At 28.8% G+C, this 27,910-nt stretch overlaps 2 protein-coding genes across 4 annotated transcripts; one reads left to right on the top strand and one right to left on the bottom strand.

Annotated features, from left to right (window-relative positions):
• Positions 1–2,798: 2,798 nt before the first annotated feature.
• Positions 2,799–11,758, bottom strand: LOC114163243 (PHD finger protein EHD3-like). Of its 3 annotated transcripts, XM_028047424.1 has the most exons (8): positions 11,661–11,758; positions 11,429–11,549; positions 10,977–11,320; positions 9,369–9,548; positions 8,935–9,267; positions 5,868–5,957; positions 5,695–5,736; positions 2,799–3,967 (listed from the first exon to the last, which is right to left on the bottom strand). In XM_028047424.1, the coding sequence occupies exons 3-8, from the start codon at positions 11,271–11,273 to the stop codon at positions 3,035–3,037; spliced, it is 1,875 nt and encodes a 624-aa protein (XP_027903225.1). In that variant the 5' UTR covers positions 11,274–11,320; positions 11,429–11,549; positions 11,661–11,758; the 3' UTR covers positions 2,799–3,034. The 3 variants fall into 3 exon arrangements, with proteins under 3 accessions (XP_027903225.1, XP_027903227.1, XP_027903226.1); XM_028047426.1 differs by lacking the exon at positions 11,429–11,549; XM_028047425.1 differs by having other exon boundaries at positions 11,429–11,733.
• Positions 11,759–20,020: 8,262 nt separating this feature from the next.
• Positions 20,021–22,729, top strand: LOC114195990 (BTB/POZ domain-containing protein At4g08455). Its single transcript, XM_028086455.1, has 2 exons — positions 20,021–20,419; positions 21,985–22,729. The coding sequence occupies exons 1-2, from the start codon at positions 20,105–20,107 to the stop codon at positions 22,432–22,434; spliced, it is 765 nt and encodes a 254-aa protein (XP_027942256.1). The 5' UTR covers positions 20,021–20,104; the 3' UTR covers positions 22,435–22,729.
• Positions 22,730–27,910: the final 5,181 nt, after the last annotated feature.

A 27,910-nucleotide genomic window follows, 5' to 3' on the forward strand; every position in this document is an offset into this window, starting at 1 on the left:
CTCCCTATTGACTCCAAAAATCAACATGCGGATATTCTAACTAAGGCTCTGCCACCTTCAAACTTCCAAATTCTTTGTTCCAAGCTGGGTATGCTCAACATCCACTCCCAGCTTGAGGGGGGCTCTCAAAATATTAGTAATTACCACACACCACTAACCGCTTAACACCTTTTACACGTGTCCAAAAGAGTAACACGCGTCCAAAGGAGTGACAATTTCTTACTTTCTGTTTTTCGTTTTTTCTGTTTCTCTTTTCTTTTCCTATATAAGTTCTTTCTCTCTCTCTTCTTAGATGTGCTTTTTACCAAACAGTTTGGAAATAATACATTCCTTCTTTTGTTCATTCTCTTGCTCTCTTCTCCTACTCGTGTTCCTTTTCTTTATGCCATGGATAACAATGCAAGGTTCTGTTCATCAGTCATGTTATCACTCAGTAGTGAAAACAATGAATGTGGCCATCAGTCAAAGAGAGAATTTTAAGAATATTTTTTTCCATATGTGATTTTGTTTAAATAGTGTCTTATGAATGTATAAAAAAAATTCATTATAATTTAGAAAAAAAGAAAGTAAAGAGACATTTGAAATATTTTTAAATTTGAATATTTTTTATTTTTTTATTTTTAAAAAAATATATTTTAACTTTATCAACTTTATTTCATTAATGTTTTCAAAATGAATGGATGTTTTGGTTGTTATGAAATTTTATTTGTGTAATTGCGTAGTATTTTATATAATTTTTTCACCTTTATTTAATTATTGCTTGGTACTTTGATTCAAAATTTACACAATTATCATTTATTTCTAAATGTTTGACATTGATTATTTTCTTTTGATATTGGATATTTGATAATTTCATGTTTCTTTTTTCATGATTTTTTATAGAAGAAATTAATTAATTGATATTGAAACAGTATATAAAAGTGGGTATGGACACAGGTACAAATATACAATCACTTGGTGGGGACAAGGATGGAAGAAATGTTTTATACCCATTGAATACGGAAAGATGTGTATGAATTTTTATTTTAAATATAAGAATGGGATAATGAAACTCGTCTCGTTCCATCCAATTGTCAATTCACTTGTGGAGTAATCTTCTTCTAGGAAAGGATCCATTACCTAATGAGTGGGTGGTTAACTTTAAAAGCAGACATAGCTAAACAAGAAAACAAGAATGTAAGCTCTCCCAGCCCTTACTCTTCACTTCTTCCTTCGACCCTTCAAAAGCAGACACAGCTAAACAAGAAAACAAATGTAAGCTCTCCCACCTCTTACTCTTCACTTCTTCCTTCGACCCCTTCAAAACTCAGCCTTTAGAACTCTCTCTCTCTCTCTCTAAATCTTGTTGTCCCATATATTTATAAACTCAAGCTTTAAAGTTCTCTCTAAACCTTTCTTCCATATATTTATAAGCTTAATGTATAACAATATATATCTAAAACAATATATAAATATGATACCCTCTTTTGTGTCCACATTTTATTATTTCATTTTTACCCTTAATTATTATTTTAAAAATTAATTAGTTTATCTTTAACCGTTATTCTAAAAATCTCTTTTGTCTTTAAAAGTTATTCTAAAAACTTATTTTGTGTATATATTTTATTTTTCTAATTTTATATTTAACAACTATTTTAAAAATTAATTATATATTCCTTTCAAAATTTTTATGAAAATTTGAACTCAATTTTTTATGAAAATTAAAAAATGCGAACACACAGACACGCTTATATTTTCGCTAGTATTTATAAGGGAAATACAATATTTTATTCACTCTTATTATTATCCAACAATAAGAGTATAACAGTATATAAAAATATCTCATAATATCTAAAAATATCTAAGCATATCTTTTAATTTGTAATAATATAGCAATATCCAAATCAAATAATCAACTAATATATAACAATATCAAATAATATTTTTTTCTAATTGAATAATTATTCACCAAATCTTATCTTTTAAAAAATATTTTAAAATAAAATAAATCGTTTAAATTATGACTAAATAAAATAAATCGTTTAAATTATGACTGATAAATAGTTTTATCTTTACTTAATGTATTTAATCATATTTATATTTTTTTTAATTATTAAAATTTCTACTATCTCACGCTAAAATCTTAGAAAATTATTCAATTATCTTGACATACAGATTAATTGTAAATCATGATTAATTGACTTTTTGTTGTTTCCGTGGCTTTGGAGCTATTTCTCATATTTAAGATTTTCCCTCCGAAAACTCGGAGAATCTCCATATAAATCAGCAGCGTAGCATGAGGTTTAAGGCCAAATATTTTTACCTAAACATCATACCCTTAAACCCAGTTTAACCCAGTCTTAAACAAAACATTTATTATATACTTGTGAAAACTTTAACCTCTCAAGATTAAATAAGCAGAAGATAATATGTTTACAATAATCAAGCAAGGGATGTCTGAAAAGTAATACAAGTCATTTGTCTTTTATTTACAAATTTCACTTTAAATTTTTTGGAAAAAGATAAACTGAAATAGTGTTTCAAACTGCGATTTCAGTAAATTAGTTTTCTTAATGAAAGTACAATGGTGCTTTAGAACCATTGTATTTACATGGATGCCGGCTAGCTCTCTTTAGTTCTTTATTTTAGTAGAATTCAATCCTTTTAAAGTGCAGAACCCGAAGACATTGTCTACTGAAATCATATTCATGGTTGAATTATTGAATTCTGAACCATGGGGAGAAAAATGTTTATTCTTTCAATTTTCAAACAGAAATTAATTATGCAACCTAGGGAAACATTGGCTTACAATCTGAACGAAACAAGAATAGCAGTCAAATATAAAATTCATATAAACCATGTCCATAATACAGTATCTGACCTACTTACAATACAGCAGTTTCAGATTATGCCTTGAGCTTAGCCTCTATAGTCATGTCTTTCCATGTTATGTATCAAAAAAGTCAGGAGATCTTGAACAGTTTTACAGCCTACCAAAATATCAGTCATTCAAAAATACAGCAAATGTAAAATAAAACAAAGATCTCCACAAAATTCATGTTGTCTGCGACTCAATTTGGATTGCTGCCTCTTTCTCTTCAAAATTCAGAGTATTGGCTGCTGTTAATAGCATGTCCATTGCACCACCTCTTTCCAATTCTCTTGCTCGTTTATTTCTGTGTTTCTTATCAAGCTTAGCTTTTGGCTTAGCAGCATCTCTCCCTTTTCTGCTTGGCTCGTTACTTTCATAAGCCTTTTTAGCCTTGTGAATTGCTTGTATCCCAGCATCACAGAGTCTGCAGAACCATTTCCCGCTTGGAATAGAAGACTGTGGAGGTGTCAAGCAATAGAGGTGATAGCCACGATCACAGCCATCACAGATAACGATCTGATCATCATCTCGATCAATTAAGCAAACACAGCATATACAAGAAGGGCAGTACCAACAGTGACCGTATGACTTTAACTGCTTCTTTGTTAAACACCTTACATGGTAGTACTTGTTGGGGCAAAACCTATGGCCACATACTTTTACCTTTTTTCTCTTATTACCATCCACTTCATTTCTGCAAATTTTGCAAATGGGTGTTGTTTTCTCACCTATAGAACCTTCAATCCCATCAGAGGTGCAATTTGAATTTTCTTCAAATTCATTTTTTGTTTCCTTAATGGTAGGAAAGCTTTCATCACCAATTATGCCATTTGGGGTCTGTTCATCATTTAACCTTTCACATAGTACACAATGTTCATGTGGAGATCCAATCCCTTTAGCAGTACACTTGGCACAATACCAGCTTTTGTGGGGTATTATTTCTTTCACTGACGGCTCAATACAGGACACATGGTATATCTCCTCACATGAATCACAAACCAAACAGTCTTTATCATCTGCCGTCTCTCCACAACGGCTGCAACTGCCGATTCTGTGCATAGCACAGTCTTGCGTCTGTTCTGGCTTCACGTGAAAGCCCAATTCTCCGTTGCAGGACTGTTTGAAGTAACAAGATTAAATCAATTTGCAAGACCATTTTAATAAACATTTCAAGAAAAACACTAACAATACCAAATGAAATCGGTACAGATATATGGCAAGCATTTTCAAGTGCAACATTCTAAACATATTCATAACAAAAGTTAGCAAAATCTAGCATGTTTCAAATAGATACAATTAGTTCTTAGAACCACTTACCAGAAGTGCACCATTATCTTAAATTTCAAGTAGTCTATCCCATTATGCATTTAGAAAATTTTGGCAAATAAAGCTGAATTAGACCATGATAGCCAGGCAGGCCTTTAGGGCGTGCAGCAGGCCCAATTGGTTCAAAGCTTATATTGAATAGAATATGGAGTGTACAGGTGTAGGGTAGTATCAATAGAATTGTTAGGTCTTCTATCCTGTATTGGATTGGACGTGAATGAAATTACCCTATTTTAGCCTGTTATAAAAATGAAAGAAGGAACCAAGGACCCACAACTAGGTTCCACTAAAGCAGAAAGAAAATAAACAGACTAAATTAGGGTAATTTCATTCGTTTCCAGTCCAATAGGGATGTGTAACGTGCAAAAACAATGAGTATCATAAATGATGAGCTGGACGTCAAGGGAAAATCAGTTACTCAAGAACATGACACATGATCCATACGAAAAGGGGCACAGGAAAAGCATGAGATGTAAGAAAGAGAATGTATTTCTAAGGAACAACGTGTTCTAGGGGGAGGCTATGCATATGGTATGCTTTCTCTGAAATTTCTCTGTTCTGCATCTCTATATTCCCTCTGAGTTCCACATTCTGATTCTTTTCTGAACAATTGCATCAGGTTCTTTGATGCTGCTGCAGTACCTGGCTCAAATTTCATATACACTGAATTTTCTATTTCTAGTAAACGATGGAGATTTTATTTTCAGTAATTCTACCCATTTTTCTTATGTTGTGTAAACAAACTCAAACACTCGTTGATTGATCTTAATACATACTGAGGTTTTTTATTCCGCATGTCCTCGTGTCAGGATGACTTCTTGATACCAGAAGATATAACGGTCCCATTGATACTACCCACTCCTCTGCAACCAGATTCTACTCAATATAAGCTTTCAGCTAATTGGGCCTGCGACAATGTTTTTCTTTTGGCCCCGCTGCTCTCAAGGCATGGCTGGCTATCAGACCATTTCAGAAAATATAGTGATCTAACTAAAACATTTTCAACATAATTATTGTATGTTCACATATGGGGATATAACTATGCCTTCATGCTTCATACATAACATTTTCCAAAAGATAAACATGCACATAACCAAGAAATTTCGGGTCTATGGCCAGCAAAACAGACAAACAAAAGCTGATGAACAGAAACAGAAATTGCCCACTCCAAGTGTTACAGCTACAGCGAAACAGAGCAAAAAAAGGAAAGATACGATTTTGTCTCCACCATGCCATGTGCAAACTTTCTTAAACTTTTCTTTGATAATCCTTTCAATTTTATACAATCATATACCTATCTGATTGCCAGCCATCAAAAGGTAAGATGGATTGCATTTACAGTATTATTTAATATTTTCTCAAAATATCATCTATCCAATAATTTGTACTTATCACAACAAAAACAATGTGTATCAAACTATATCATAACATAAAACAAATTTTGATGATAAGACAGAAAATCTGACAACTTAATGATGATCTAAAGAAACATCAGATCAAAGTTATAAAACTCTTACCGGCTGCTTCTCTCGAAATGTGCTCGGTGCTGAAACTCCTACCTAGAGGTAAAGAAAAACTAGGGTTTGAATAAAAGGAAAGCAGATAGTAGCAACATACACAGGAAGAAGAAAATAAAATCCATAATCAAAACAGATCATGAAACTTAAGAGCTTTGAAAGAATTTTTTTACCAGCTCTGAGTAGGAAGTTGTTGAAATGCTGGATAGGCTCTTGGCAAGAGCAACAATCTCGTTACCAGTGTCTTGAAGCTTTCCCCAAACCTAAATGTATAATTAATACAAAAACAACCAGAAAGTACAATGGTTAGTTTGTGCAATGGTTATACCATTAATACACCAAACAGTTGAGTTTGTGAAGCCTCATCGATTTCAGTTAAATAGCAAAGTAATAACCAAATAAAGTGCATACGTTGAAAAAGTGGATGACAAATAAAGTAGTGGGAATATGGAAGTATCGAAAAAGATAAATTCAAAAACTGCTCATCGAATTCCTTTTCATGGACAATATAAGATTACTGATGAAAGAAAAAACCATATAATAATGAATTATTGAATCATGTAATTCATATTTGATGATACAAACTTGCACAAATTTATTCATGTATATCATGACATACAAAATCATTTAAGATTCTTCCTACAAATCGATATGTAGCTGACTCAAAAGATTCTAATCATGAATCCTAAGATTCTTATAATTGAGATTAAGAACTACTAGACTTTTTCCCAAATCATACCTATTAGTCAAAAGGAAAAAGGTACATGAAATGCACACATGAGCCCACCCAAGCAACATGAAAGAAGAATATCAAGAAACTCGAGTAAATACTTGAAAGCACTACCGTGTACAAATACAAGTACAAACCATAAAAAATAACATCATTTTGTCAACTATGCATGCGTACTAGCACAGTTGCACACTATCCTCTGCCTATATATAGATATAGATATAAATATATCATAAATAATCAGTTTTTCAAACCCTAAACCCAACAACCTGACACAACAAAGTTTTACAAATAAATTATTTGGTAAAATATGAAATTATTTTGCCCTTCTTCCAAGTTTAACTGTTATAGAAACTAGATAGAAACTCAGAAACAAGAAAGAGAACTCAAATAAAGAATCTGGGAATTTCGTATAGAAGTTTTAGAAATCTTTACAGAAACACCACTGGCACTTCGAGGGTCCAGGATCCTCCCACTATTCAATAATTTTCCAAATCATCCCCCAAGAACCCCAAAACACACCTATATATACAAACTTCTCAACTGCATAACTACTAACATATTTTACATTTGTTTTAAATTATAATTAAAACAATCAGCTGTATTTTCCTTTTCCCTTGTTTCTTCTTTATTAGACCTTCATAATAGGAGGTCATGTCCTAACAATACCTGGCTCATCAAGATTCCACAATTGCAGAAATTTCCTTCATTTCCGTGCTCATCTTCCTCATGCCCTTTTATTAACATCAGGATATTGAGTTGTTTGATCTTGCAAACATGATTCACGCTATATTTTTCATGACAGCGAAAACATTATTTTTTTTTATTTTTGCTTGAAGCTTTGACTATGTCAACCTTTTAAAGTTGCCTCTGTTGTGACCATCATTGTTAGCCTTTACCTCATTACTGGCCTTGCTAGTACCAGATTGAGAAAAAGAATTTGCCTCTGCCAATAAATTGAGTGGTGCTGAATTAGCTGCTGCCATTGATCTTGGACAAGCTGCTATTCATTGTTCCTCTTTGAATAAGAAAACTCCTATACCCCCTCCTGTGTCTCTATAATCCCCTACTACCTTTGCTACAACTATATTATTCCCTTCAATAGCATGGGCTTTGTTCATCATTTCCGAGAGATTGTTAGTCTTGTACAGCCTTAATTCTTCTCTAATCTCTTCCCATAACCCATTGGAAAAAATCCTCATCAAATACTGCTCAACCAACCCTTTAATGAATCCAGCGAATCTTTCAAACTGAGTGATGAATTTGATCAATGAGGTCTCCTGCTTCAAGGCCAACAACGATTCCCATCAAAACCGGTTGGAATCTTTGAATAAGAGCATTCTTCAAACCAAACCTGATTTGGGTTGCATGCTTCCCACCATTAAAACCAAGATAGTGCATTGTCTTCCATCGCCACCATAACCGCTTCCATTCTCTCCTCTTCTTGTACCCCTCTCAAGCAGAAATAGTGCTCAACTTTTCCTATCCATCCCATAATATCTTCTCCTTCAAATACAGGAATGTCCAACTACCTTCGTTTTTCACAATTCTTGTTTCCCAAGAATGTTGCACTCGCTAATTCTTCTTGTGTAGCTTCATCAGAGACTCTCTGATTCATAGAATTTGCAGCACTAGCACCTTTCCCACGTCCTTTCACAAATCTTTCCACAATATTTTCCAACCATGCCATGCGTGAATTCTACTGCACAAGTCAGGATTCCAAATTTGCTGCCATTTGGGTTAATCTTGCATCTAATCTTGCTTCAAAACCCTATGGTAACTGAAGCCCATTTGCTAAACACTTCTCCAATGCTTCCCCTTGTGATTCTATCATTCTTGTAGTCACCATGTGTAATAATCCACAGAGCCCAGAAAGAGCTCTGATACCAGTTTATAGAAACTGTATCAGAAACTCAGAAACAAGAAAACCCAAACGAAGAATCTGAGAATTTCGTATAGAAGTTTCAGAAATATCTACAGAAAACCATTGGCACTTCAAGGGTCCAGGATCCTCTCACTATTAACTAATTTTCCAATTCCTCACCCCAAAACCCCAAAACACACCTATAAATACAAGCTTCTCAACATCATAACTACTAACATAGTTTACAGCTGTTTTAATTAAAACAATAAGTTTTATTTTCCTTTTCCCTTGTTTCTTCTTTAATAGACCTTCTTAATAGGAGGTCTTGTCCTAACAAACTGAAACCAAGTTTACAGTCCAAAGAAACCATCAGTTCACTGAAGAGTTAAGAGCTGATCAAACTCCAAACATTATTTGATGGCTAAAATCTTCGTGATTGAAGTTCCATTAATTAAAATAACTAGAAATAAGAGCAATATTATATTGATAACAATATTGTGCAAACATTAGCTACAAGACTTAGACCTCAACGTCATGGGTCTAGGTAAACCAGATATTTGGCGACCAACAATTTTTAAATTTTGTACCAATCACCATATACATATGAGTAAAGAAATTGTTCAATTGAAGAGACTGCATAATTTACCTGTTGAATATCTGACAAGAAGAGTGCTGGTGATTGTTCATAAGCTTGTTCCTTCATCCTTGAATTCATGATGGTAAAGTCAAATACACTTTCAGGCTTCATTCCCTGGAAATTTTCAAGCAAAGCCTTACACAGTGAGCGAAATTTTTCTGTGGTTAAGATATTAGATAGAACACGTTGACACATCTCAGTCACACCATGGTCAGGTAATTCACTGGAACATCCATTACACATGACATCTGCATGTCGATTAGCTTCCTTCCCTGTTCTATGAGAAAGCAGCTCAGATTGCGAAGAGCATCTTTTACCATCTTTTTCAATTATAAAGGTTTCCTGCAGACAAAATAAGAAGAGACATAAATAAAGTGGCAAAAAAATTACTTTTGGGTAAGTTGAGTAAGCAGGATATATATTGTTCCGACTTAAGAACCCACCATAACAGTAGTGGCATGATTTTGTTTAGGATTAAGTGCTTCCCTTATGCACCCCTCCACACCACCATTGCCATCACCTAATGACTGATATAAATGCTTTAGTACAATATTTCCCCACTGTCCTTGGGAACAATCATCTGAAGTATTGCCTAAAGCTAGATCACATGGTTTCTTCACATTCTGCAATAAAATAATAATAACAATCAAAATACAGTGTTGAAGATATCACCAAGAAACAGTATTTATTGTTCAGGACATTTATCTGGCAGGGTGAGTCATCCCATGCTGTATTATACTAAACTACAAAGAAAAAAAAATTATCAAGTGTTACCTATCCTACATTTAGCATCTCAACCCTCGAATTAAAAATATCATGCACACCAATATGGTATCATTTTATAGTTAACCTGGATGTAATCTGATTATCAATAAGATCATTGAAAGTTGCACCATTCGTTATACAAGCCAAGAATGTAGTCCCTTGTACAACCAAAGTTCAACATAAATCCACTATGAATTTGACAAAGTAAATCACATCCCTAGCATTTTAAATATATAGCACATAGATTGCAACTAGGCCGACGCCATTTTTAGTATAACCAGAATAAATGTGTAGATACAGGAGGATTGTGTCAAACAGCAATGCCGTACACGAATAGAGCAAAGTTATTAAATTAGTTCTTTTGTCATCAAAGTTCATGGATGGTCCATAATCAATATGTTATTATATATCCTTTATATGTGGGCAAACATATACTTATCTTATTGCACTTAACTCCATTTATCAGCATAATAATTTAAGCCAAAATAGCATAGGTACATGATAATCTCTTCTTGGAAAACAGAAAACAGAGAATAGTAATATAAAAAATTAATATAAAATTGATGAACCAGAGTTTTGTGAGTGCAAGTTGCCATAATTATATTTTTCTGTGTCATTCAATTTAAAGATTTAAATTGAACTCACAGTAACCTAAAGCAACTATATGTCAATCGTCAATCAATGTATTACATCTCTTCTACTGAAATACCAAGTCTTTATAAGCATACATAATATACTGAAAGATATATAAATGGGACAACAAGTAACTCCACAAATCATCTAAAAAATAAGAACATCAATGAACAAATATGTACATAAGTTGCGTTGACTTCAAATTAAACATTAGCCTTTTTCAGATGATATTTTTCTGTCTTGTATCAATCGCACAGCTTTATAAATATTATAAATATTACGTGATTTATAAGTCTCTGCGAGTAACCAAAATCCTAAAACCTGATTCATTAGCACACAGCCTAAAGAATAAGAAAACTCTTCATTTTTTTAGCATTGACGACTAAAACAACTATCACTAATTACTAATGCACACCCAAAAAAAACTAGCTACAATGACTTGTTGAAAGCACTCAATGTATCTTACAAACTAGTGAACAAATTTTTAGGGTTTTACTCGTGTGTGTGCCCTTTCCAATCATGTCAACACAAAATTAAAATACTTGTAGGAAACAACTCAATGAATCAAGAAAAATGTAAGCAACAAATAGCATAGACAAATTAAGCAAATCCCTTAGGCAAATTGACAAGTCTGAACAAAGAGGCTAGAAAACCTGATCAGCTATTCCACTTGCAGTTGCCATGCCTGCTACCCATTGTTCCTGAATTTTTCCTCTTGAACTTGACTTCTTACGTCTCTTATAAGTTCGCAAACATTCCACTCCACCAGAGCCACCTTTATCTCCAACTGCCACCCCATTACTAAAGGGTTCACTTTTCAGGACACTAACCTCTCCAACAACCCCGTTAGCATGAGCAATTGCAACCTCATCATTCATGGCTTCACTATTCAAATGTTGTCCCTCTTCAGCAACACAATTATAATCTTTAATTGTCACCTCAATATCCATGCCTTCATCTTTCAAAGACTAGACTCGATCATCACATTCAGCCTTATCTGCATAGCTTCCATCCTCAGTCCCCAAAAAGAAAAAGAAAATACAAATAACAACAATAAATCGCTGTATAAGAACAAAATTAGGGTTCACAGTTCCCATCGGCCAACCTTCAAAAATCCAAAATTTTGTAAGGATTGGGATACCCAAATGCCTCCAAACCCTCAAAAACGCTATTAGAAGTCGAAACACCCCGCAAAATATGATGACAGTTGAAAACGAAAACAAAAACTGCAAGTTGGAGGAGGAGGTTAGGGTGGTGGAAATCTGAGTTGCAGTGCAGTAACTACTCTGTCATATGTAAGTGTGTCAATCCAAAGAAAAGAAGAAATGTATGTGAACCTGAATAATTTCGAAACCAAAAGGACGCGTCTTCCCAGTTTCCTTTGCACGCTGACTCTCTTTGTTACTGCTTCAACCCGTGTCTTGTATTACTTCATTTTTTTTATTTTATTTTTTCTATAACTGTTGTTACGGATCTTTTATAAACATCTTCTCATTATTATGGGCGGAAACAGGGTTCAAACCCATGTTATTTTGTAATTATATTGTCTGTTATTTTTTTCTGTATAACTTTTTATTAATTAAATGTTATTTTCTGTATTTTTTAATTAATTAAATATGTAACAGTCCTATAATATTTTAATAATATAATATATTAAATTACATTATTTTGAATAATTTAAATATTTTATTATTTTTTAAAATATCGTATGAAAATTATTTAATTAGTAAACAGAATTTTTAAAAATTTCCAAAAAATTTAAAAGAAAAAAATATAAACTTAACCAGAGAAATAAAAAAAATGAAAAATCCAATCTTTATAGTTAGAAAGATTTCAAATAAATAAAATAAAGTTACCCACGTAGAAATCATGAATTGATAATGTGAAAACAGAATTTTAAGTAGAACACACGAGAAAGAAAAGAAAGATAGATGTAAAGGGTGGCAATTGGATTGGTTCGACCATTTAGGTCTAGTTCGCAATTGATCTCTAAAATATGGGATGAGCGGGTTCATTCCGCATTTCAATGCAGGTTGAAAAGTTTTGTTTGAGCCACATAAATGCAGGTCTGTGTGCTAGTTTGCCTTTTTTTATGATAAAATTTTAAATGTTCAACAAATTAGAAAATTTTAACAAGTTCACAAAATTAAGCATAACTTTTGGAGAGTTTGATGATAAATTAATAATTCAATATTTTTATCATATTCATATTCGTACTTTGACATACACGATGCATTCTTCGAAATTTAGCACATCAAAAAATACATAATACTTATTTTTTTTCAATCATACAAGAATTTGAAACGTTCATCCAAGAAGTCTAGAAGAAAAGTAATCCATATATACAAGTGCAAAATTTTAAATTTTTTATGTGGGTTGCATACAAGCTTTAGTAGGCCTGCGGATTCGATGTCTCGACGAACATTTTTTGGCAAACTCGTGGGACCATATTCTTATTATCAACCCTAGATGTTAAAAAAATTAAGAAGAAAATTACTTGTGGACTAATTTTTGTATACAACTATATTAAGGTAATAATAGGAAACATTGATATTTTGATTGTATATTTGTTTATTTTATAAATATTTGTATTTAGTAAAATGTTATTAATAGCATTTTATTTATTTGTTTGTTTATTTTATAATCAAATATGTTTAGTGTAGTGTTTTCAAATTCATTTTTTTATTTATTTACTAATTACAATTATTTTTGTTAAGTGTCATTAATATCATTTTATTTATTTATTTAGTTGATTGTATTTGTTTAGACACGTACCTTTAATCTCCTTTTATTTATCTAATAAATGTTATAATTTGGTGGGTGTTTCTAACCCAATTTGTTTAATTATAACTGTGATGTTTCATATGTAATATGAAGCTTTTAGATAAGTTCCCTAATATGAAGCAAATTTTTGAACTCATTACTTAATAAGAATGGTGGTTGCTTTTGTGTCAAAAGCTCTTATTATGGTTAGTGATGATGTGTCAGACTCCGCGAGAAATCAAGGCAATTGTAATGGTTGGAATATAAAATACACTTCCAAGAAATGTGGTAATCTTAGTTTTAGCCCTTGGCTACTTCACTTATCCAATTTTGTTTTGATATAATATTTTATTTCTACCGACCTTCAAAATCAGTATGATATCGGTTACAAAATTAACTTAAAACCTTTAAATGTAAAATGACTTTTTTAATGACATTTTGTTTAATACAGGATTATAATGCTTGCAAGATTATTGTCATAACTAAAGTGGAAAGCGACCTATACATTTTCACACATACAACTCACTCTTCTCAATCCTTTATTACCTGTAATAAACTCTTCAATTTTACGACATCATTTTAGAATTTTTTTTTCTTGTAGTTTTCCTTCTAGTTTGTCCAATTCATGGCACTATAATGGGTTATTAGTCTTTTGATAGAGGTCTAGCAATTAATAAATGTTTTTTTTCATTCATTATAATAAAAATAATGTTTGTGACGTATGTCATATTGCAAAATCGAGAAAGTTGAGTTTTTGCTCGAGTTCTTCTTTTACACTAATATTTTGGGGTCCAATTTCTATAATGTTTATACATGATCATTCTTATTTTTCATGTCATAGTGATGACTACTTTAGACGCACTTGGATTTATTTTCTAAAAAATAAGGTAAAAAAGTAGAGCTTTAATTTAAGCCTTTTATGCATTAATGGAAAACTAGTTTAAAATCATGGTTAAAAACATTATAATTGATAATGTTAAGGAGTTCAAATTTGACTAATTTTATGTTACAAAAGAAATAGTTCATCAAACAAGTCATTTAGAAACTTCTCAACAAAATTTCATAGATCGTTAAACAAGTGGTGTAGAGTCTTATTATTTTAAATTGATCTTACCAAAATATTTTTTATTTTATGTGGTTATACATTCAGTTTATCTCATTAATTAAATCATTATTTTGTCTTGGATAACTAACGCTCTTATTAGCTCCTATACAAATCTTCGCCTGATTGAACATAATTCTTTGATTCACTTTGTTTTTTCTCCACACTTGTTAGGTTGTGTTTTTCTGAGAGGAATGATTAGAAAGAGAGAGAGAGGGAGAGGGAGAGATCAGAAAGATTAGAAGATGAAGTTAAAGTTGTTCTTTTAAAAGGATTAAGAGGTGATTTTAGAGTGGATTAGAGAATAAAGTTCGTGAAAGTTTGTGATTGAATTGAGTGATGTTACATAAAGTCCTTTTAACCAAATTTTGTTAAGTTTATCTAACGTTTCGGGCACATTTCATGATAGTATTTAAGTTAACATTGAAGCAAAAATGTGTTAAACAGTATAAATGCGCTTGAAATGTCAGATAAACTTAACAAAATTTGGTTAAAAGGACTAAATTCACGCATTTTAGAAGATGAAGGACTAAATTGGTCAAAAGTTTTGATGAGGGACTAAACCCAAATTTCGCTCAAACTTGAGGGACCAAAAACATATTTAACCCTTAATAAATTAGAACTAAAATTACATATATTTATTTCTTACAAAATTAAAATTGGTAAATATCAAGAAACTAAATTATCTAAAAATTTTAAAATAAATATTTTCACATGACAAGTAAAAAAAAATTAAAATTTAAAGACTACAATAAATTAAAATCATTTTTTAACTATTTCATTAAATAATTAACAAAATATTTGAAAACAAAATTTTATTGGATAATTTATTAACAAAATAGTTTAAGATTAAAAGATAAATTTATGTACAAATTAAAAATTAAACATACAAATAGTTTTTGATACATTAAACATGATTAAAATAAATTCAAAAATTAATTTAAACATAGAATTTTTTTATTTTGTTTTCCTAATAAGTAAAAAATAATAGTGTTGTATGAACATGTGAACAAAGAAAGAAGATGACGAAGGTAGAAGAGGGAAAAAATAAATATAATGAGGATAAAGTGGTAATTTCTTATCCATCACCCTATAATCCCTTCAATAGTGGTGAGATTGAATTTTTTAACAATCCCTCTATTTCACCTCTATCATTCCCTTGCATCACCCCAAAAAGAATAAAGTGTTCATCCTCTATGTCTTGCTCTCCATTCTTCTTGAACATACATCCACTCAAAAGAACTGGACCTTAGTCTTAAGACTAAATTTGATCCTAAAGCCACAAGGCATATTTTTTTGGGAAGTAAAAGTGGTATAAAAGGTTGTTTATTATCAAACTAAAGAGTTGTCAATATCTTCAAATGTCATTTTCCATGAAAATATTTTTCCATATCAACTAAAATCATCTATCAACATTTGTTCTAATCCTTTTATTTCTTATTAACCTTTATTGCTAAGAAACCTTTGGATTACATTCTACACAAATTGAGTTAGAACTTGAAACACCATAAAATCCTTTTTCCGACAACCAAATAGTAAATACAATATCAACACCACATAATCTTATATTAGTACCATAGTGTTCAACTAAGAGAATTACAAATCATCCTTCATATTTGTAAGACTATCACTCAGACCGTTTTGTTGTCATTGTTGTGTCACATAACTCTACAAGCAAAGGTAATATATATCCTTAATCTCAAGTGTTTCCGCATGATTGTATGACACTTTCATATCAATCTTTTGTTATGAATATTACCATTATACCTGAGTTCGTCAGATATTTTGAGACCATCAAACATAAATGTTGAAGGATAGCCATGGATCAAGAACATAAGGTGTTGGAAAAAAATAATGCACGGGCCTGATTGGAAACCACTTGACAGAAACCTTATTGGTTGCAAATAGGACTACAAAGTCAAACGCAAATAGGATGGGACAATAAAACGTTATAAAGTAAGACTCGTGTTACATAAATCAAATGTATTGACTTCATTGATGTCTCTCCCACATAATAAAGATGACCACTCTAAGAGTTGTGTTGGCTTTTGCCCCCTCTAAAAGTTGGGTTTTATACAATTAGAAATGCATAATGCTTTCTTATATGCTAAACTATAAGAAGAAATCTATATATGGCTTTACGTTGAGGTCTACTGACTTCCAAGTGTATTTATTAAAGAAATCTTTGTATGAGTTGAAGTAAGTTGGACAACAATGGTTTAATATATTGTCACCGAGCTTTGTTGGTTCTTGTTTATTCTCAAAGATTGGGTGACCACACCTTGTATACTATGAAGAGAAAACAATTCTTCACAACTAGCATATTTTGATGATGTATTGTTATAACAACTTAATGTACATTAATGTAAGTTAAATCAAATGATGTAATGTTGTTTATCATTTTTTAATTAGATATATATATATAAAACTTTTTATTAAATAGAAACTATATATATATATATATATATATATATATATATATATATGATTATTTGAAATATATATTTACTTCACAATATTATATTATTTTTCCTTAACTTTTATCTCCTTAACTTTTATCTCCTTAACTTTTGTCTAACAGCAAGAGTAACTTTTGTTGTGTTTCATTTGTATTGTATGTTCTTTCTGTTAAAGGAAGTAATGATTAGAAAAATGTTTCACAAATCACTAACTTTTGTTGTTGAATTTTTAGAATTAAAAAATAATTAGTCAACTAATTATTTAATTAATTAAATATATTGGAAGTACATTATAATTCTAATTTTAATTGAAATAAATTTTAATAAATATATAAGCTCTAATATTTCATCAAAAGTCTTTTATTTTTCAATAAAAAAGTTAACTCCAAATAATGTATAATTATATAATAATATTAATTTTAATTAGAATTTAGTAGAAAAGTAATACAAAATAATAAATAAAATAACTATAGATAAAATGATTAAGTAATAAAAAAACAAATACTTAATTAATTTATATTTTATAATATTAATAATTGCTAATATTAATCAAAATCAAATAAATAATTAAATGAATATAACTGAAGCTCAAAAAATTTAATATCAAATACCAAATTACATAACTATAAAACAATACATATGAATATGTTTCAAAAAATATTCCTTTACCTTCGTATCAATTTAAATATTAAAAATAAAACTATAATATCAATATAAATCAAATAAAATATCAAATAAATACAACTGAAGCTTAAAACATTTAAAACAAATTATAACTTTTCACCAAAAACCTTTCACTTTCAAATAAAATGTTAATCCCAAATAATAACTAATTATATAATAATATTAATTTTAACTATAATAATAATATTAATATATGATATATAATAATAAATATACATAATATATATATATATATATATATATATATATATATGATAATGTAATTCATTTTATTTTATTTTTATCAAAATTAGTCAACTGTATTTGATAATGTTTGGATGAACTTTAAGAAATCAAATAAAAAATCATATGAATATAACTAAAATTTAGAAAATTTAATACCACATTATATAGTAATACACATCAACATGTTTCAAAAACATTTGTTATTTTTTTTCATATCAATTCAAATAATAAAAAAACTATAATAATACTAATAGAAATCAAATAAAAAATTAAATGAATATAACTGAAGCTCATTAAAAGATTTGAATTAAAATTATTATTACAATTTATTTTATTATTTAATTACTTCCTTTTTTATTAAATTTTAATTATATTTATGATTTTTATTTTATTTCCTTATTAAAATAGTAATTATTAATTAAAATTATTATTATTTTTTGTATAATTAATACTTAGTAATATATAAATTAATTTTAAGCCTTAATTCAGTTTCATTTGAATGAAAGTATTACTAAATACATACCTGTTAATTATAATTTTATTATTATTTTATCTAAAATTAAATTAAATTTTTCATTATAAATTATTTAATCATTTAATTATTTCCTTTTTGAGTGAAAATATTAAGTATATTTACTTATTTCATTTTATTTATTGATTAAATTATTAATTATTAACTGAATTTATTCACGCACGTAATTAATAAGGTATTAATAATATGAGATGTTTTTGCTGAATATAAGGGAGTGTTATGTGTCAAAAATTGTTATCTATGCTTCCTATAAGTTGTTACATTTATTTTATTTTATATATATATATATATATATATATATATATATATATATATATATATAATATGAAGGTAACGTGTATTTATATAAAATTTGCTTTTGTAAAACTGTAAAATATGCTAAACTTAAAAAAATAGTCAATTGAACTGAAGCAAATTATAATAATCAAATTATTTGTATTATAGATTAAATGAATCTATTCTTTAATTGTTAAATGTTGAATTACTAACAAAAGAAGTGTAGGGTAGAAGAACAAATGTTTACGATAACCATATTCCACCTATTTTTAAAAATAATAATTAATAAAAATAGATAAAAGTAAAAATAAATTTAAAATAAAATAATTAATAAAACTAGAAAAAAACATGTGTGATTATCTTTTTCTTATAATAAAAAAATAAAAAAATAATAATTTCAGAATGAATATAAATGATTTTTTATAATAAAAATTAATTTTAATTTTTTATTATAAATAGTTATTTTAGTTTAACAAAACCATTAGATTTTTTAGATTAAAGTTAGTAAAATATAAAACTGATAAATTAATTATTTTAAATTAAAAAAATGTTAAAATTGAAAACTAAAATGTGAGCCCTGAGTTAATCACTTTTATATTGTACTAGTGAAAAGATAATTCTTCATACTGGTGTGTCTTTTTTTTTACCTTAGATAATTAATTAAATATATTTAAATTAATAATCAATTATGAAATTACTTAAAGAGTAAAATTTGAAAGAAAGTATGTACACAACAAAATAATCTTTTTATGCATAGATCTAAATTAAAAAGTATACATTATGCCAATTTTAATTTATATGAAAATATATTATTTGATGTAACTAATAAATGTAAATTTAATTTAAGTTTGATCACTCTTTTTGTTTTTGTTTTCATTTTGATGGAAGAATCACAAGTAAATCTCCCATTTTATTTTTATTTTAATAAGTTTCAATTTTACAAAGATAGACTCAATTATATCTTTTTCTACCTTACAAATCGTATTTAAGTTTGTTTTGTAAGATATTAACAAAAATTTCTACTTGTAACTTTTTAACTAGATGAAGATGAAACAAAAGGAATATATATATATATATATATATATATATATATATATATATATATATATATATATAATATGTGAATGAAATTTGATAATATTTATTATTGATTTTCTATAAAATCATAAGATTTTTAAATTATTAAATCATAAATTATAATATTATAGTTTGTAAAATTTTAAAATAATAAAATTACATGTATCAAACTATTCAACAAAGTGATATGAAAAAGTAATAATTACATGAAGTAATTAACGGTAACATCATTAAATTAACAGAAAAGTTAACACTGGAATTAAATTAAAAAATTTAAATTTATTCAATATTAACAAAATTTGTTGATGATATACAGCAAATGAAAATATAATATTAAGGTAATGGATATTTGCACAAAATTTTCAACAGTGATGTAGAATAAAATAGAATTAACTTTTTATTATAAATAGTTGTTTTAATTTAATAAAAAAGATAATTAAGTTCTTAAAAGATAATTAAATAAAAAATAAAATTGTTAAATTAATTATTTGAATTTAAGAAGCCATTGTGAAAAGATAAAATTGGAAGAGAAAACGCGTAAAACTTAATCTTCATTATATAATGGAATGGAGCATTGACGGTTTAAAAAGGAGGTTTATCTCAAGTAGCATTGGCTATTGGGTGTGTTAGGAGCGTGAATTCAGCGCAGCATCTCAGTGAAGAATGTTTCCGCGGCGGTGCACGGCGTCTGCGGCGGGGCAGACGGGGAACAGCGACATCGAATCGGATGAGTTCACTACGCAGTGCCTCTCCTGCGAGGAGGAATACCACATGATTGACTCCGGAACCTGCAGGGAGTGCTACCAAGAGGCCAATGAGGCCGAAGAGGAGCTCCGCCTCGAGATCGATGACCTCAAGTCCAAGGTCTCGTTCCTCACACTCTCCTCTCCCATTCTCAATCCTTCCACCACCGATATCGTCCTCGTTCCCGTTGATGACTCCGACGCCACTCCCATTCCCGCTCACAAGCACGTTCTGGTCAGTCAATTTTTTTTCTTTTTGTCGCGCTTTTGTGTTTGTGTATTGATAACTCATAATCAATTTAGTATATGTACTGTTCTCCGATTTAGTTTCCGTAGTGGCTACTGTGTACTGAGACCACTGATAGTCATCTGTCGTCTAGTTTTGTCTAATTATTTTTAATTGATCAGATTCTGTGCTGAAATTTTATACTTTCAAGCCATTAATAGATAAACCACCACAAGTCTTGCTCCAAAGAATTGAGAGTATTCGAAGAAGGACAAACCATGAAACGGTTGGGATAGGAAAAAAACAATACCTAATTTTTACGTGGTTCGATAAGGGCAATGCGCTCTGGCCTACATCCACGGCAGCCATGATATCAAACTCATTTTCAGTGAGTCCAAACTTTCTCAACTCTGTTACAAGCAAAAATTAGAAAGAATTTATGGAATCGGAGAAAGCCATGCAATATTAGCTACATATAGGCTTAGCAACCCAAAATCTATCTGCTTCTTGGCATAATAAAACCTGTTATGAAAGAAAATGAGCTACAGAACTAACGGTTAGCCAACCTGACAAGAGGTTGTTATAAAATTTGTGGACTGAACCAAATAACTAAGTTATACAACAACTCAGGACTAAGTTGTAGGTTTTAGGTTTTGAGTGTGAATAATGGTTGCTTGACAGAAATTTTATGTTGTGCAATAACATGGGAAACGTGGGACAAGACTTTTGCTAAAGGTAACAAATTGTCTTAAGTCAAAACCTCTGCTTCTTAACAGTTCAAACACTCAAGTTTTTTAAGGTGATGATACTTGAGCAATAAATACCTTATCCTGCTAGCCATAGTAGATTGTTTTATCTATCTTGTTCAAAATCAGGATAGGAACAAAGTAGTTGTATCCAAATTTTCATGGTTCTGGTCTGTCCTCTCTATCTATCCCATACCAGCATTTGATTGAGGATATGGTTTTTCAATCAAAACCACATAGACCAGTAATGTCAGTGAGCGAAACAGTGGTATAATATGCTATAATAATGTTTAATCAAATTAACTAAGAGTATATATGGCTCGTGAAAGGCTGAAACTTCTAAATAAACTGATGCAGTAACTCATTTCAATCATTTATTTGAACTTTTAGTGCTTATACTCTGTTAACTAAACAGGAAGAAATGCATTAAATGTCATATAAATAGACTCCCAATCCAAACCTTGTATTTTTTTCTTCTTATTTTTGCTTTTCATATTTTCCTTAAGAAATCCTTGACAGTGGTCGGTGAATTGACCCTGAAGCTGTTGTATGTAGACTGGATTCAAGAAACTTGTAGTTCACACCACATTGAATTGGAATCAATTTAGATATGTAAATTGATTAACAATATTTAACACAAAATCTTCTATTCCCTGACTGTTTTATTTAATCATTAGATGAGACTCGCACCACATTTTCTTTGGATATTGCTTTCTGGTGCAGTTTGGCATCCTTGATTAGATTTTCTAAATTGATGTTAATACTGTTTATTCTTGTGTTTTGGCTTTTCTTAATGAAGCTAATGATATTTTATGATACAATTATTAGGTTAGTCGCTCTCCTGTTTTCAATGCAATGCTTGAGAATGATATGGAAGAAAGGCGGAGTGGCACCATCAAGATTTCCGACGTATCACATGATACTCTCCGTGCTTTTGTTAACTATTTGTACACTGCTGAAGCGCCCCTTGATAACCAAATGGCCTGTAACCTGTTGGTTTTGGGAGAAAAGTATCAGGTGAAGCATCTGAAGACATATTGTGAGAAGTATTTGATCGCCAAAATGAATTGGAATAGGGCTATTGCAAACTATGCCTTTGCATATCAATACAATTGCAAACAATTACGAAGTGCGTCCTTGGCAGTGATCTTGGACAAAATGGATTTGCTCACTCAAAATGAATATTATGCGGAGCTCGTGGACACCAATCCTCGTCTTGTTGTGGAAATATATGAAACATATATTGGCAAGCAATTAAACACCGCAGGCACCTTTTAGGTTATAGGAACAAAGCTAAGGAAGTTAGTGAAACCAGCTTTAAGCTGGGGTGGTACTTCTGTTGGGATTAGATTCTTGATTGATAATTAATCTGTGGTAGTATATAAACTGTACATTATCATACACTGCTACAGTTAAACATGCAATAGTACTGTTCTTTCTATATTACCTTTCGGTTCTTCGTGAACTGGATAATAGATAGTATTAATTTGTATCAGTGCAGTGAGTAGTGATGGGGTTTCCCAATGGTTCCTTATAAACGTTTCTACTGTTGAAATACCATACCTCTTCCGTTTGTGCTGTTGTTGCTGCGTGACTTCTTTGGGAGGTGTGATAAGTGACAGTGATGATGTTTTCATTTGTGGGCTTTGTAAAATAAGCTTCATGCTGCTTCTGACTCAATTTTGGGTCTTTCTACCTACACATCCAAGCATTTCTTCTGCACCTCCAAAATTTTTTTAAATTCCCAAAATACCTTTTGACCATTTAAGAAATTCACGGACATCACATCCCCAGAAATATTTTCGGAAGTCAAAATATATGACTTCCGAAAGTCAAAATATATCATCAGAAATCGACTTTCGAAAGTTAAAATATTTTTAATTCTTTTTAAAATTTATATTTTTTTAACTTTTAATGATTTTCTTAATTTATTATTTTATTTATTTTTTACGTTTTCATATTTTTTAATATATATTTTTAAAAAAATATTAATATCTATATATAATTTTATTTTTATTTAATATACAGAAAAATAAATATAAATATAAAAATAAGTAAAATTAAAATAATATTAAATTTTAAATGAAATAATTATAATAATATAAATAAATAAATAAATAAAATTATAATATAATTAAAATTAAAATAATAAAAATTTAACAAATATATATATATATATATATATATATTCTATTTTTTATTTAATTAAATTTAAAGTTTTATTATTTTAATTTTAATTATTTTTTATTCAATTATTTTTTTTGTTTAATATTTTTGTTACTTATTTTTTTACGTTTTATAATTTTAATACTGTTTTAAAAATTAAATAAAATAAAAGTTAGAAAATATAAATTTTAAAAAAAATTAAAAATTTTAAAAATACCGTTTATTACTTATTTTATTTTATTTTTTGAAACACATATTAAAATTATAAAACGTATGAATTTAAAAACAAATAACTTAAAAAAAATAAATAAAATAAGTAATAAAAATACTAAATAAAAATTTGAAAAAAAAAGTTAAAAGTAATTTAAATAAAAATAATAAAACTTTAAATTTTAAAAAAAATGAAATATATATATATATATATATATATATATATATATTAATATAAGTTTTATTATTTTAATTTTAATTATTTTTTAATTTTATTTATTTATTGAAATTATTATAATTATTTTATTTAAAGTTTAATATTATTTTAATTTTACTTATTTTTATACTTATATTTATGTTTTAGTATATTAAATAAAAATAAAATTATATATATATATATATATTAATATTTTTTAGAAAATATATAATAAGAAATATGAAAACATAAAAAATAAATAAAATAATAAACTAAAAAAATCAAGTTAAAAAATATAAATATTAAAAAGAATTAAAAATATTCAAAATAAAATTTGTTTTTACTTAGGAAGGTCATCTTCCGGATAATGTTTTTTTATTTCCGGAAGTCGACTTCCGGGAATATTTTTTGACTTCCGGTTATGTTTTTGATTTTTGGAAGTCGACTTTCGGTAATGATTTTTGACTTCCGAAAGTCGACTTCTGGTGATATATTTTGATTTTCGAAAGTTATATTTTGACTTTCGGAAGACGATATAATTTTGAAGGTGTGGTATCTGCGGGTTTTCTTGAATGGTTAAAGGGTATTTTGAAAATTTAAAAAAAATTTGGAGGTGTAGAAGAAATTTTGGAGGTGCAGGAAGAAAGACCCAAAATTTTTTATACATTCCTGCTACGAAATCTCAATTCATCCAACGACAATGATTACCCTGAGTTCATCAGAACTTGTTTAAAATTTTTGTCTGACGAGGCTCTTGCTCAGCAAATAAAACCATTGAAAGTATTTTTCACAAACTCGTCCAGTCTTATCTCACCGAGCGAGTGAGACCACCCTTGCTTTTATAACTTTACCAACCAGTTTACACCACACAGTTTTAACATACACATTATTTATCAACAGATCAATACACCAATTATATTATTAATTCAATCATATTAATCACAGTCAATTAGATTCAAATGACCTAATTATGAGAAGAATATGAAAGATTTGTGTTTATTGTTATTATAAATTTATATAAAATTTTGAATTATTTAATTTTAATATCAATCAATTATATAGCGTATAATTTTAAAGCTATAAAACGAAGGAATTATTTAATTTTAATATCACCTGATCATATAACCTAGCTAGTTCTTCAGTTCCTCAATAATTTTTTAAGTATGTTAAACTATTATTTGTCATTTTGTGTACATGTTTACGCATATAAAACAATTCTTCTTGAATAATACAATTTGATTATTCTTTTTGTTATCTTGATGCCATGCCGTGACTTCAAGCATATGTATATAGAATTAATGTGTAAACATCAATTCTTGTGACTAATATAAAGAAATTTTCATAAGTTAAACATTTTGTCAAAGAATGTGAACTTGATATGGAGAACATTCGCAGCAATGACAATATACAAAGAAGAAGAAAAGAGGTCTTTCAAAATTAATTCAGAAAGTATGGTCAAAGCTGTCGTACAGTATTTCAAGATCACCCAATAAATTTAAAAATTACATCAATAAATATTTGTAAAAATATATTATTTACATGATTTAATTTGTAATAAGTGTCCATGTGAATATTATTAGAAACTTTCACGTTTTGTAGAACTTTTCCGGTGTATTATTTCTAAAAAGTTTGTAAGAAATAAGTTTCGTATGCATTTTTCTGCTCATTTTGTAAATTCCAATAAATATTTGTAGTTCAGTAGTGGAAAATTTTTCACTTTATATATATATATATTGAAAATACTAGTAGATAAAAGATACTTTTCAAAAAGTATTTGACTATTGTGATTTATATAAGAAAATAAACATACTACTGTGGGATTTTTTTATGATAAGTGAAACCATAAGGAATGTTTTTCGCGTTGTATGTTTCAGTTTTGAACTAAAAAATATTACATGAGCCAATAAAAAATGTGTGTAGTGATTTGATTAAGTTAAAATTGATTATGGAATATGAATTAAATCGAACCAAATTTTGTAATAATTTTATCATGTCTTATTTATTGAACAATCATTATTTTGAAAAACATTACCGATAGATAATTAGTTCATGTCCATTACAAATTATAAGTTTATTATAAAATAATCATGCTGAAAAGTGAGTTTATCCGATACCATATTAATTAAAAAAATACTAAAAGGAAAATATAATGTATTATATCTGGTTTCCAAATCCATAATGATCATCCAGCAATCACACATTTAAAAGAAAAAAAATATATATGAAAGTTGACTTCTTTTTAAAGATAATTTTTGTTCTCAAATTATAGGTTGGTTGAATTATATGTTATAGTAGAAAATTAAAAGAAAAAAAAAAAAACTTAAATCCGAGCATTCATCATGCTTTCTCTCCTTATTATTATCAGTTTTATTTATGATGTCTAAGAATTATTATCATATGAATAATTCATATTTATTGCTTAAATTTATTATATTCATGTTTAAAGGTACTTTTAATATAATTATTTATATGTTTTATTAATAAAAATAATTTAAATATCTTAACAATATTATGAGTGGACCTTTATTAAATGACGATCGAGGAACACGAGCCATTTATTAATGCCACAAGAAAAAAAAAACAAGAAAAAAAAAGGGATTATAAATGTTGAGGTATTTTAAAGCCACCAGATATATGATCATAGAAAGAAAATGAAAGCGTAGATTTTAAATTTGACAATTGATTCAACCAAACAAAGTTTATTCAACACGGTTCATTGTATATGTACAAAGCACTTAGAAATTTTGCAACTATATAATGTCACACAAAGAATCAAATTTCACATAAACTCACTTTACATGCCCTACCTATAATCTACTCACTCTATATAATAGAGTACTTTCTTTCTCTTCTTAACAACGGATTATATATTCAACTTTTAATAAAATATATATTTTAATGTTAATTTATTTCCATGTGAATTATATATTATTTCAATAAAAATTACATATTTATAGAGATTTAGTAGAATCATTTTAAAAATAATATATTAAATATCAATATTCTTGTTATTATTATATTATTCGCGCAAAAATTAGTCATCTTTTTATATGTAGAAATAATAACACTAAATCTGTTTACTGTCATATCTTTGCGCATTTGTGTAGTCACAATTCAGTCTTATTTAATCACTTTCATTTTGTAATCTGTAATTATGTGACACTTGTGTATTTCGAAATAAGCTTTTCTTGCTATAAACAATTTAATGCAATTAAGAGTATGCATTTTTCTTCTGTGATCGTAGAAATTCGTTTTCAAATTTCAAACGCCAATGCTAAAATTATTTTCATATTTTTTGCAGCATAAATATAATTTAGTAAACTAAAATTTCTATTTATTAATAATACAACAATTTTATAAGGCCTACTTTCTATTTAAAATATTGGACCTATTTTCATCGAAAAGGACCAAAGTCAACCCACTTGTTTCTCTAAAGACTTCTTCAGCTAGTCACTTACTTTCCATTTTCTCTCCTCACCTAACAACAACTCACTTACTTTTTCTTCTTTCTGAAACAGAAGTTGTGTTAGGACAGCTGCGAAACCCTCCTCTCAGCCAGCGAAAAGTTGAGCTCAAACTTTTGTTTTTCTTCTTTTCCAGCTCTATTATTGCATTGGTTCTGTCATGGGTTCTTCCTTAGAACCTCATCTTTGTTCTTGTGTTCGTGTTTTTCAGCCCTCAAGTCTGTTTCTGGAGCTGTGGTGCTCTTTCTATTAATTCCCCCCCCCCCCTCCAAGTTTAACTCTCAGTCAAGATAAGGGAAACTAGGACTTTAAATTTTTTTTAAGGGTCTTGCATGTTTTTGGTTTTGAATAGTGCTTAAAATGCTAGTTTGATGTTTGTGGTAGATAGAAATTGGTATAGAATGATATATATATGCATTGATCATGTGGTGTTTAAATACAAAGAATTTCTGTCAAATCCAGATCCTATAGTATTTCTCATTATGTTGATTGAGACAAATACTACCCTAACTTGGTGCTTGACGAATGATTACAGTAATAATTACTATGATATTACAACAATAAAGGAAAGTTAATATATGCAGAGAATAGCTAGGATCAAGGACCATAATGCATAGAATATTTGATTTTGTCTAACTGTGGTTGTGTTTTTTAGTTTTGTTGTTAGGAATTTTTGGTTTTTGCATGTTGAAACTAGTGAAAATATGCTATTCTAGCT

This window comes from Vigna unguiculata, chromosome 9 (genome assembly GCF_004118075.2).
Source record: "Vigna unguiculata cultivar IT97K-499-35 chromosome 9, ASM411807v1, whole genome shotgun sequence".
Lineage (NCBI taxonomy): Eukaryota > Viridiplantae > Streptophyta > Magnoliopsida > Fabales > Fabaceae > Vigna > Vigna unguiculata.

Coding starts and splice junctions, on each gene's coding strand:
- LOC114195990 (XM_028086455.1), top strand. CDS start 20,105: ATGTTTCCGCGGCGGTGCACGGCGTCTGCGGCGGGGCAGACGGGGAAC. Junction 20,420..21,984: donor CCGCTCACAAGCACGTTCTG/GTCAGTCAATTT, acceptor TACAATTATTAG/GTTAGTCGCTCTCCTGTTTT.
- LOC114163243 (XM_028047426.1), bottom strand. CDS start 11,273: ATGGATATTGAGGTGACAATTAAAGATTATAATTGTGTTGCTGAAGAG. Junction 9,549..10,976: donor CAAGTGGAATAGCTGATCAG/GTTTTCTAGCCT, acceptor ATTTTATTGCAG/AATGTGAAGAAACCATGTGA. Junction 3,968..5,694: donor CATTTCGAGAGAAGCAGCCG/GTAAGAGTTTTA, acceptor TACTTCAAACAG/TCCTGCAACGGAGAATTGGG.